The following is a 13,026-nucleotide window of genomic DNA, read 5'->3' as shown; positions in this document are numbered from 1 at the left end:
TTAATGAGGGACTCTGGAATAAAGTTCCAATGCAATTGTCATTCATTACCACAGAGAACATGAAAAAACATACTTTTAGGGTTACTTCCTTGAATTACAATATCACCAAGAAAGTATGTATGATGGAATGTGCGCATATTCAACAGCTCAGTAAGGAACATGTAGTCTAGTGTAAATAAAGCAGGTCTGCAGAAATTAGGTTTATTTTTTATTCTACACTTTAAGCATGCAAACAGAATCATTAGATCAGCAGCAGAGTATAATTGTGCATGGATGTGATGCTGTGAAACTGAGGTTCTGTAGTGAATTAAACTCAGTTGGAGAGCAGAAAATTACTGCCTTTACTGTTTCCCTTTCTGATGTCAGACACAAGAGAATGAATTTTCTCTGATATAGCCACCTGTGAGAGACAAACATACAGATTTAACCAATAAAAGATCAACAATCAGAATGTATTTGGTCTTAATTATCAGGTAGATTATTACAGTGAATTATAAAAAAGAGGAAATAACTCACTGTGTAATTCTCTGGTTCCTGCAGTTTTTTGTGGTGGGGGTACAGGGCTTGAAGGGAAGTCTGGGCATATATTCGACTATCAGATGCACTGCTCAGTGGGAGTGCGATCTGAAAACACAATGCACAAAATAGCTTAGTGATCACTAACACTTAGTGTCAGGCAGACAAAGGGTGGAGTTCAGGTGTTCACTCACCACAAGACATGCCAGCCAGCACTCTGACACTGAACTATAAGATTATTCACACACATTTCTATACCTTTTATGCACGCGCCAATTTTACATATATTAATCTGATTACATCATTACTCTCACCATGGAATATCCTGCTTTTTTGGCCTTTGTAGATGGGGCTACCAATGTTTCTCCTTCCTGACTTATCAAAACAAAATAAGAATTGAGTGAATGTGATTCCAAAAACACCAAAAAGACTCTTGGATTTACAGTCAAGACTAAAATATTGTTACTTCTGATCCTGACATTTCTTTTTGACAGTAGATCCTCATTTGAAAAATATCGATACTTGGTATATATATATATATATATATATATATATATATATATATATATATGCTGTGAAACTGAGGTTCTGTAGTGAATTAAACTCAGTTGGAGGGCAGAAAATTACTACTATATATATATATATATATATATATATATATATATAGAGAGAGAAAAGGTTTAAAAAAATAGATCATAGCAATTAAATATGGAGCAAAAGAACTACTCTGCCCCATCCCTATGCTTCTGCTACTCACTCAATGACACAGACAGCCCTCATATGGCAGTGAATGTGAATGGAAGAGTTGGAGTTATTTCCCTAAACAATGAACATATGTGCAAGATTATTTAATGCTAACACAAAGACTTTCAGGTATTTTTAATGGCTACTTTTTAAATGGATTTCAGTGTAGAAATCACAAAGAATTACTCCTTTTAAAATATTGGTATTGGAATCAGGATATATGGTATTAGTTGGTATCGAATTGAAAAGAAAACCTGCAGTATCACCCATCCCTACTTAGAATGCTAAAAGCAGGGGTTTCCAATTATGTCTGCAAATAGCCAATGTGGCTGCAGGTTTTAAATCTTTTCAGCTTTCAGCTTTCCGTTTCTTGTCTAATTAATCATTTGAAGACGGAGACCAACTGAATTAACATGAATTAGGTGTGCTCTTGCTTGTTTGAAATGAATACCTGCAGTCACACCGGCCCTTTATAGATGGAAGGGACATCTCTAGCTTAACGTTCACATAATCAGTCAGTGAAATGAGTTTTTACCTCACCATGGAAGAAGACATCTGATCGTAGGCTTGTCACCTGGGCAGGTGTCACCGACTGGACACCCTTGTCCAGCCCTAAAGGGTAACAGTTCAGTGACACACCCACTTTAGGAGCAGTTTCCTCTGACAGGCAAATTAGATCCATTTGAGGATGACCTATGGGTAGTAGCACAAAGAGTGGAAGAGAATGTGTGAGACTGACTTGAGCAGTGATCCAAAAGCATGTGCATGTGGGCAGCCTGTTCATTATGGTTGCATATTTCTCTCTGGCTCTCAACGAAGGCGGTCGCACATTCTCCCTCTCCTCTCCCTTATCTCTCCTGCTTCGCTCCTGTGTCTAGTCTATTGTCTGAGCTCTTTACTGAGAGATTCTCTCTGCGCTGTTCTTCAAACTTAAAAAATGGATTTGATCAAATGGTCTCTCAACGCAATTGACACCATCTTCTCGACGAGAAGTCCTGGTTCAGGGGAACCAACCTGTCCTGCCGGATCGTTTGCAGCTGGCTACACGATGGACGCGTGGGAGAGGTGGCGTGTCGTGTGCCTGGCGGCTCTCTCTCTGGAGGATATTGAGGACGTCTACCTATTCGGAACCATGATCACAGGTGTTTTGCTGATTGGATTAGGCATTACCCTGGTGTATCGTGAAATTCGCAGAATGGGGGCAGCTGTCCACGGCCCCTTGAAGCTGCCCGACATGATTGACGTGGTGGGCAGAGCTGTCAACACTAAGACTATGACTGTAAGTCATACCCTGGAGAACATCGTGGAGAAGTTGCCCGCTTTGCAAAGGAAAATGGATAGTTTGAGTGACCAAATGATCTTGGTGAGCTACCGTAAAAAATATGGCTACTCGTTCGAAGCCTGCAACTCTTTTCTTATCTGCTTTCGGCCCCCCCGTATCAGCGTGGGCCTTGGCCTTGGCTGGTACATCACATCTCCCCCAGAAGAACACTGCTGCGAGACGCTCCTTTATCCCTCCCCCACTTTCCTGGATTCCTGCTGATTGTTGATTCTGCCTGGGCCCGATCAAGGTTGTCTCCATGGCAATTTGCTGTGTTATCGCCATACCACCCTGCGAACTGAGATACCTGGACTGGGATGCTGAGTAAGGCGCCTTCTTCAGGCCACCCCCCCTCACTCCCTCCCACCCCTGCCCCTTCCCAACGATATTTTACCCCCCTGGTATGGCATGACGGGTCTGTTGATCAGCGCCGGATTAATGGCTGCAGATACGGACGGCCGCTTGCTGTGCTGGGTTTGTCCACACCCCCCGCCCCCATTCCCGTTGCAAGTCATGGACATGTGTGTGTGGAACTTTGTGCTAATGCTGAGGTGTTTTTTTCCTCTCTGTTCCCAGATTGAGTTTCCATAGGAACTCGGGGGTGTTGTCCCCTCCCTCACCCACTGTATTCTGTTTCTCTGTATTTCCATTATTCCTGTCTCCCCAACTTGTCATATTGTATGTGCTCAGATGGGTTGATCAAAATTTCGCTGGTTACTTTGGTGACTATGTGACAATAAAGGCTTCATCATCATAACATAGTCATAATTATTACAATATAATTATTTTTTGTGTTACATGTAAAAAATCTTTAATTAATATTTTAAATGAAAACTAATTATGGAAACCCAAAAGTAATTTTTTTTCCTGACAAGAGAATGCCCTGTGTTCTTGAGAGCTTCAAGGCTTAATTTTTGGCATAGCAGCATTAACAGCTGTTAATGGCTTTTTCCCATGAGGCAGTACGGTACAGCATGGTATGGTTACCCATTCAAACCCAGAACTATTTGCACACTAGTCAAGTACCTGTGTCCTTTTCCTGTCACAAAGTGGTGGTGTCAGGTGGGGTTCTGAGGAGACTGTGATGTGGTAACTTGATTTCTCAGGTGACGCCAGTGTTAGCAGCAAACAGTAAACACATAAACAAATTATTTAGATTTACTTTTAATTTAGAATTGAGTTTTGTTCTCTTCACATTTCAAGGAGTGGCTTGTCACCTGACTTGACTGATGGTGTATGACGATTCTCTGACAATGGCATTTGTCCATTTAGTGGCCTGCAATATTTCTAGCTTCACATATGTATCTCTGAATGGCACACTAGCAAGATGGATAAATTCAGCACGGAGAATCTGGTACAGTATGGTTCACCTGGCAGTGGAAACCAGGACAAAATGCAAAATCATGGGTTTTTAACTGTATCGTAGCTCGTATCGTAGGAAAAAAGGCACAAGTTAGTCTATTTAGTTGTAGTAGTACAACCATAACAGAAGCTGACAGTGCTAAGTTCTAACTGTAGCAATATAATATAGACTCATAAAAATATTACATTCAAAGATTATGTCCAGCAATGCAGACCACTACAATCATTCTGAATGCAATCTTAGATAAAACTAATAGACTGAGGCCTTTAAGTGAAGGCCTATCATAGCTGAATATATTGTTTTATATGATAGCTCCAGCCACACAAGCTGATTGTTTGAGAATCGTTCTACCCATAGCATCATGGGTTTTTTTTTTTTTTTTTTTTACTTTTACAAACACTGCATCACTGGAGCGATTGCTAAGCATCGACTTTGACAGCTGTGGGAGACATTTGAAAGTTTTTTTCCTATTACTCTGCACACAAACAGAAAATGGATACTTTTAAGATTATATTTGACCTACAGCCGAAAATATTAAATGCCACGTTCATGGCCCAATTTATTTATTTCTCACTTTATTTATTTAACTGTTGTATAAAAGCAATAGAACATGATCTATGACCAAATCAAAGCTGTAATGTTATTTCGCAATAACGCACTCCCTCTATTGCTTAAACAGAATATGGTATGTTTGTATTCTGTAACGATATATTCTAATATTGTTAAACTGTCAAAGGCACTTAGGGATGGCTACAGCAGCCTGAAGAAGAAATTATGTCAGACCCTCTGTGTCTAGAAGTCTGTAGATGGCCTTTCTGCCTGGCAGTGTACTCTTCTCTGGATCCTCACTCAGCTTCATCCTGGGACAACCTCTGACTTCTACCAACTAAGAAAAGAAACATTAATGTAAACATTAGTCTTGATTTGTGTTTGATTTGATGTTTCTCACTTCGCACAATGAAAGTTATTACTATTATAGGGCTATTATAGTAGGTATATTATACTATTATAGTAGTTACTATTATAGGGTTTGTTCATTTACTTTTGTATGTCAGTAATACAAATGCAAATATCGAGAATGATTAACAAATAATTTGTGCAGCTCTTATGTCGTAGTTGTTGCAAAATTCACAGCTACTGAATAATGAGCCTCAAGATTAATAACAGAATACATAGAGGATCTGCAATTGTCTCATAATAAGCAGTAGCTATTTGCCTTGGTTACCTTGTATACACAGCCAAGGGAGGGATGACTTGTGCAGGTAACAAGGTGAGTTCCAACTCCCACTGCATCAATCTCATTATCCTGAGAGAGACAGAGAGAAGCATATATTTACTAAGATAGCACAATTTAAATAATGACTAAGCTAAAATTTTCAATAAACGCTTTATGGAGAACCCATAAAAATTCACTTACTCTTTTGTTGAGCTCAGCAAGACTTTGTTCAGACACGCTGTTAGTACACACAATGATGAAAGACTCAAATGCAGGGACAGTAAAACTACAGGAATGCAGAGAGAATGCATCAATTAACACAGGCCTGTAGATAACTGAAGTATTTCAGGGAAGCAGAGGGTATGCGGTTGTTACGGACTGGTTGCTGCACTCTCTGAAGACACGCCGCACTTCAACAGACTGCCTGCAGAGGTCTCCACTGTCCAGCCTTATGCCCAGAGGCTGATAGTGTAATTGACATAGAGCCAGAGCAACTGCACAGAAACACGGCAACCCACTGCTGCAAAAACAACAGATGCACATATTTCACATTCTTGTTATCCCATCCTGTTAAACCATGTTACTCAGAGAGATTGATGTGTTACCAGCTGACACTGTAGCTGTCAATCACAGGCAGAAAGTTTTGGGGATATGCAATGGCATAGGACAGGAAGGCAGCAAGCTCTCCTTCGCGTACCCTCTGAGGCTTTGTTCCTAATAGCTGGCACACACGTCCCAACCAACCCTTCACCAAACAGATGAGATCAATGGGGTCACCGCCCCTGGAAGGCACCAAAGTCTGCAGTGAAATTAGAAATCAATATAAATTAAAATTACATTTTCTTTCTTAATTTGCATGCAGCTGAGCTAATATCGGTTAAACTAAAGATACAAGTCTATAGTTGGTAAACTGTTCTTTTTTGCTGTACATTCAGGCATAAATACAGAATGTTTCTATATTCTGGACTGTTGTAGGTGACGCACATCTTCGGGCTACTACACAAACCGAGTCTTAATTAGGACTATGTGACACCGCTGACCAGGATTGAGAACACAGCAAAAAATTGTGTGCTAAAAAAGCAGCAATATAGCAAACACTGCAGGAAAAGCAGTGGGGTTTGGACCCCTTATTGGTGGTTGGGATAGTGTAGTGGTTAACACCTCTGTCTTCTACACTGTAGACTGGGGTTCAATCCCCACCTGGGCAAAACACCCTACGCTATATCAATACGAGTCCTTGGGCAAGACTCCTAACACCGCCTTGGCCTACCTATGTAAAATGATCAAATTGTAAGTCGCTCTGGATAAGAGCGTCAGCCAAATGCTGTAAATGTAAATGTAATTTCAAAGACAGGGTAATCTGGCCTGTTTGCGCAGTGAAACATTGGACATAAATCACTGCATTCATAGATTTAGATTTTTTTTAATGTGGAACATTCAATGACAGATGGAACTAAACTTAGAAGAAAGACTAAACTCCAAGTTTTTATAATCTACTATACTAATATAGGCTGTTTGGTATGACATTAAGGGCTGATAATGTTAATGCATAGAGTAAATAAATGAAATAAGTGAGTGTGAGATGATCACTGATTAATTTTACATAGCGGTGACATAGCTAAATCAGACATACCAAATATTGTAAAAAAAAAACAAAAAAAAAAACATTTATTTGACACGTGTGTCAAGTATTTTTCAATGGTAGGTGAATGCAACATAAGAGTTTTACCTCCAGTCTCTTATCAATATTGCAGTGGCATTCCTGCCAGCACAGTGAATCTAATCCAGTGGTGGACAGTAACAAAGTAAAAGCAATTCATTACTGTACTTAAGTAGTTTTTTTTTTTGCTGTTTATCTGTACTTTACTGAAGTATTTCCATTTTAGATGACTTTTTACTTTCACTGCACCACATGTCAAAGTCAAATTTCTTACGCTTTACTCTACTACATTATGCAAACTCTGTCATTCCTTCAACATGTCAAAAACAAAAGAAGTGTGAAACAAGCACTTTGTTTTGAGCTTGTTTTGACCTGTTGGACATACCTACCCAGTGCAAGCATACAGTTCAACATCAGTGCAGCAACGTAAAATAAAGTTCCCATGCCAACCTAAATGATGGAACTAACCTAACTTTGTGAAAATAGACCACAGTACAGAAATATGTACACATATGCAGTTGTGGCATATGCCTTTTTCTGAATTTATAGAAATATTTCATTTTATAGTAAAATTGTTGTGCTTTATGTTTATGAACAGAGACCTACAGATGCAATATTGTAAGTTTTTATTAAACTTAAAATTGAAACTAATTTGCAAATAAATCTTAAAATGAAACTTTGTTTGCAAAAAGTTATTTCATAGCCACTTGGTTCTAACTAACGGAAATGTTTGCCTTCTGTGTTTTGTGCTTATGGTAATTTTAATAGACATCAGTAACAGACTAATTAATGACATTGTAATAAAAAAGAGAGACCTTCTACTTTTACTGGAGTAATATTATACCTTGGGTATCTCTACTTTAACTCACGTACATGATTTGCATCCATCACTGATCTAATCTATATACATATACTTGGCACCCCATGCATATCAGTTGCAATTATATGTTGTATTTCCAATATTAAAACAATAATAGCAATTACTAATATTTCACATTTAATGATGTAGCAGCCATCAATGTTTTTAACTTACACAAAGACTAGGTACCTGCTGGTTATATCTGACAGGGCCAAAAAGGACTGGTTCCACCCCTGGTCCTGGAGCACAGCCTGCCCTGGGCATTTTAGTGGATTAGGCATGTTTGGAGCAAGGAAAAACACAAAAATGGGCAGGGTAGGGGTTATTCCAGGACAGTGGACAGGAATTTAAAGCACTGGGTCTAAAACCATTCCATTCCTGAGGGTCCCTAGGCAGTTTATGCTTAATTTGAACTACTTCAGCATAATGTTTGGCTTCCAAACAGGTCCTTTTGCTGTATCCCTGTGTTTGGAGATGAGATCAGTATGCACATACATATTCTTATATAAATACTCTTCATTATGGTGTTTGCAGTTTCTCTAAAGCCATTATGGTCACTGTAATTTTGATCAATGTAAGCAAGATGTCATCCCTGGGCTGGTCTCAAAATTTAATTATATGATGTTAATAAAGATGCCGAACTATATGACAACGTTTTTTCTTGCAGATGTCTCTACAGCTAATTAGTGAGTAACAGAAAACAAGGATATGACACACCTGTGGCCAAACCTCCTCCAGAGAGGAAAAGGATGTGACATAAGAGTGTGCCATTGTTCCGGTCACTGGAATCCCAAAGAGACGCCCAGCCAGAGCATTACTCGTCAAATCAAAACCTGAGGACAGAAAGACAGTAGAAGAATGGGTATGTCTCCACATTCTGATGCAGTCATGGTGCTGAGGTTGGGTGGGGTGGGCTGGGGGTAGAGGTCATGTAGACTGATCTTTGCACTTTGATACCAGCACCACACAGCCAGAAAAAACAGTGGTGTAAAGGACAGCTTATTAAATGCTAATGTGTCTTAATAATGTAGCTAATGCTGTATCTTACAATTACTGTAATTATTAGTAATCAAAATTGAGAATGTGTCTGGTCTTGTTGCCTAGGCACATTGTGGAAGTACTTCCTAAGATATAGGAATGGCATAACATTTTAGCAGCTAATTCTAGGCAAAGCCATTGCAAAATTTTAAATGACAAATGTAGGAATTTAATTTTGGCTGCATTCATTAAAGCTTAAAAGTTAAATAGTGTAACTCACTACCTAAAACAGATCTACTGGAACTATATATACTGGAAGTATAATCTCAAGTGCAGCTGTCTCTATGCATTTACCTCCAATATATGTATATCGAGATGCAGTCAGTCCTCCATCTGGTCCCTGAGCTCTCCTCAGGCCCATCTCTAGGAGCCGGCGTTTGGGGCCTGCAGCTAGACGAAAGCGCGCAGCATTTGTGCACACCAGACTGAGGATATACAAAGGAGGAACAGCGAATGAAAAATCTGTGAAAAACCTAATAAACACAATTTCTTTTATTCTAAATGTACTGGATCAAGATAAAAAAATGTTCTCACAAGTTGGCCACTTTAGTTTTACACTGGAGCTAAGAGCTTTCTGACACTGTATAATACACCATCTCAAAAATTGGACAAAATACACTGTAGAACAAGAGTAACAGCTGTCGAAGATTTTTTCTATTTTTATAGCTAACTTTTGACACTAAACAGGTCTTTGCTGAATGACTACACCTGTTTACATGATTCTGTTTTATCAACGAAATAATAGACACCATCCTGCAAGGTAAATACACAACAATGAAGGCAATTTATGAATAACAGTATGCATAAATTAGTTGACAAGTAGGTAAAATATACCTTGCATAATTGACCAGACACAGCAGGCTGGTTTCTAGCAACTGAACAATGGCAAGAGGGCCAGAAACCTCCAAAAAAGGTACCTAAATAAAAGACACAGCACATAATCCTCTTCCTCTACACTTATCACTAGAAGTGATTCAGAAGTATTGCTAGTACTGTACGTACCCTGGCAAACACAACAGTGCCCTCAGATACAGCACTGACGGAGACAGCAGAGCAGTCTAATTCTTTCAGGTAGGTGAAGAAGTCTGGGTCTGTGTCCGAGGGGAGCACTGAGCGCAAATACTCTACATCTGTATAACCCAAATACACACACGCATTTTAAAACTCTTGAAAGTTCATTGGTAAGTTTTATATATATATATATAATATATTATCTGATATACACTTACATTAGCAAACAGTCTAGCTGATGACTACCCATTCCTGCATGAACACCTAACCTGTTTCTGGTAGGCTGAAGGGTTGATCCAGAATTCATTATTTATGCTATATGGTCTTGTGGATACCTCACTTTCTCATCTATATGAGCTTGTGGAACACCCCATACCAAAACCATTGGCCAACCTCTGTGGCTATAACATACACCAATATTCTTGGAAGGCCTCTGGAGTGTGTCTGCAGGAATCTATTCCTATTCAGTCAAAAAGGCATTTGTGAGGTCAAGCTCCAGTGTTGGATGGGAAGGCCTGGCATGCAATCAATGTTCCAATATATACCAAAGGTCGTCAACATGGTTGAAGTCAGGGCTTTGTGCAGGCCACTGGAAATATTTCACACCATGTCAAACCTTTATGCATCCAATTTTACGCACTGGGTCACAGTTATGGTGGAACAGGAAAGGGCTTTACCAAAACTGTAGTCACAAAGTTGGAAGCACATAATTTTCTAAAATGTCTGTATGCTTCAGTATTAACAGTACACTTTACTGGAACTAAGGGGCCTAACCCTGAAAAACAGCCTCAGACTGTCCTTCCTCCACCAAACTTTACTGGTGGCACTATGGCTTTCGGTAGGTAATGTTCTGCTGGCATCCACCAAACTCAGATTCGTCCATCTTTCATGCCAGATAACGGAGCATGGTTCATCACTCTGGAGAATTTCCAATGTTCCAGAGTCCAGTGGCAGCATGCTTTACACCACCCTAGCCAACACTTGGCACTGCAAATAGTGATCTTAGGATTGTGTGCAGCTGCTTGGCCATGCAAACCCATTTAATAAAGCTCCTGGACGTCTACACCTCATCATCAAACTTTGATGTTTTGATGACTTACAGTGTGTTCTTCCCAATTAAGTTTAAGGAAAGAAAAAGAAGAAAAATACTTGCAATAGCAAAAATGCACTTATGTGCACTTGTGTTGGATCCCTAAAATGTATGTAATATATTCTGTAATAACCAGGGGTCCAAGACGCTGGAAACAGGGGTCCAGACCATCTTTACCTGTAGTTTATCGCAGATTAATAGCAGTGAGAGTATTAGCCACTATGTATTTCACTCATTGCTAAATCCGAAAGAAAATCTTAACATTTTAAAAACTGCATCACTTATGACATGCCTAAGCCAGGTCTTTGTTAAGACTAATATATCTGGACAGGCTGTGCTATCAAAACTTTCAGTTGATTCATTTTATCCTTTGCAGATAAGCTTCTAATATTTAAATAAATTATTCCTCAACATGTCTTTTAAAACTAGTAAAATCCTTTACAGGGTTTACAGGAGGTTTTGACTAGAAGTACAAAGGCAGAGGTGAAGGCTCAATGCAAATTAGATTGTTCGTGTTTAGAAAATCATTACAATTGTCTGCTTCCTTAATATTTCTTTATTGCTTAGGTAAAAAGCTGGTCCTAGGTCTACTACCAATAACTTCCAGAATATTTGCACAGATATCATTAGTATTGTGTAGTCACCCATTTTGGCCATCTAGTCAAACATGTTCTCATATCCAATAATCAATCATGTCTAAAAGAATCTGAATTTAATCAAATTCTGTTAGACTGCATAAAGTTACAAGGCTGCATACTGTCAACACAGGACACTTAACACTTAAGTAGTGTCTCACTTAAATAGAAAACACTAATACCGTTCCTGCTAAAATGAAAACCTTTACCTGGATTCTTCAGAGATCTCAATAGTCTATGACTATTTAAGGATGATAAAAAGTATTTTCAACCTACCAACGATCACATTCTTGCTGTCAATTCCTGCCGTTTGGAATGAACAACAGGACACAATCTTTACCCACAGACAATAACCCATACAAAACATGCCAATGATTTTTCAAAGCTTCTCACACTAATCAAGTGCCACACATCCCCCACATACCACTGACTGTATGTCTCAGCTCATATTGTCTGGTTTATTAATCTAGAATAAACTGCCCTACACTGCATCCCACATGAATTTCTAATCAGTTCCTTAACATTGTAAACCTGTGTTCATTTTAGCATCTTTCCCCATCAAGCCTCATATTAAACATCCATCTTTAATAGATTTCTAAAATGAGTCACTGGTCTGTCTCATGGAACCTTATTCTGTATGATCCATGTCCCAGTGTTTAATCTTTCTTGTAATGTGTTTCATCTTGTGACTCTCGGCTCCTCTAAAAGACATTAAACAGGAAACCCATTCTCTTCTGGTCTGCACCAGCTATTATTATATTATTATAGACTTTATAGTTGTTTTTGTTTGTTTTCCTCCAACACCCCCCCAACCCTAACCCTAACCCCACCTTGGGGCATTTTAATTGGACTAGTGGACTTCGTTCTATGATGTAGGCTAGTAGTTACTACAACGGTTAAAATGTGACTGGAAAGTAAGACAGTTGGTTGTATTTACACTTAGCAAACTGCTTGAAAATTTAAGCAGTGGCGGATGAGGTTCAAAAGTCGTTCCTAGTGTGCTTCATTTTCTTCAGACATTTGTAGAGCGATTAAAGCAGTTTGGTAAACATCTGTTGCGCAATGTTTCAGCGGCCATGATTTACAGAAACGAGTACCTCCCACAGACTATCCCCTCCGTCAATGTCTACTGTCAACTTCAGCGATAGTTGTATGCCCTCGCAGTGCCAAAACACAAGCACACTAACCTTCCTTTTTGAAACGGAAGTTCCTCAGAAACATCAAACAGTCGCTCAATCCTGCAAAAAGTGAGAATCCGCCGCCGAACGGATTATCCCTGAAAAACAACTCGAACACGGCGGGTTCGTTGTGTCTGCCCGCGCGCCAGTACGCATAAGCCATAGTAAACTGGTAAAGATCTGTGAGCAGCGGCGACACCCGCTCGCACACAGAGCGCTCTAGAGTGGCACATGTTTCATTTAACTGCATCGCCATAATCGCTCGTCCACACACTACAAATACATGCGTAGGCAAGTCTGCTGGGACGTACAGCTCTTAAATACACGGCGCCCCACCTCACCGCGTGCTCGTCCTCTGACCTCTCTGTTATGTACGAGCTCTCGCTCCTCCCCTT

At 39.6% G+C, this 13,026-nt stretch overlaps 1 protein-coding gene across 1 annotated transcript; it reads right to left on the bottom strand.

The window, feature by feature from the left end:
- Positions 1-185: 185 nt before the first annotated feature.
- Positions 186-12,972, bottom strand: naprt (nicotinate phosphoribosyltransferase). Its single transcript, XM_017723754.2, has 13 exons — positions 12,641-12,972; positions 9,720-9,847; positions 9,552-9,634; positions 9,012-9,142; positions 8,397-8,512; positions 5,766-5,959; positions 5,540-5,680; positions 5,362-5,446; positions 5,170-5,250; positions 4,728-4,830; positions 1,796-1,953; positions 517-624; positions 186-400 (listed from the first exon to the last, which is right to left on the bottom strand). The coding sequence occupies exons 1-13, from the start codon at positions 12,885-12,887 to the stop codon at positions 314-316; spliced, it is 1,662 nt and encodes a 553-aa protein (XP_017579243.2). The 5' UTR covers positions 12,888-12,972; the 3' UTR covers positions 186-313.
- Between the last annotated feature and the right edge of the window lie 54 nt (positions 12,973-13,026).

This window comes from Pygocentrus nattereri, chromosome 4 (assembly GCF_015220715.1).
Source record: "Pygocentrus nattereri isolate fPygNat1 chromosome 4, fPygNat1.pri, whole genome shotgun sequence".
NCBI lineage: Eukaryota > Metazoa > Chordata > Actinopteri > Characiformes > Serrasalmidae > Pygocentrus > Pygocentrus nattereri.
The sequence above is the reverse complement of the archived record's forward strand: the minus strand, read 5'-3'. Positions and strand labels throughout refer to the sequence as shown.

Bases quoted from the DNA above. Each gene is read 5' to 3' on its own strand.
- naprt (XM_017723754.2), bottom strand. From the start codon at position 12,887: ATGGCGATGCAGTTAAATGAAACATGTGCCACTCTAGAGCGCTCTGTG. The intron at 9,635-9,719 runs GTACGTACAGTA...TCTTTTATTTAG, and splicing joins GCACTGTTGTGTTTGCCAGG to GTACCTTTTTTGGAGGTTTC. The intron at 4,831-5,169 runs GTAACCAAGGCA...TTCTTTTCTTAG, and splicing joins CCCTTGGCTGTGTATACAAG to TTGGTAGAAGTCAGAGGTTG.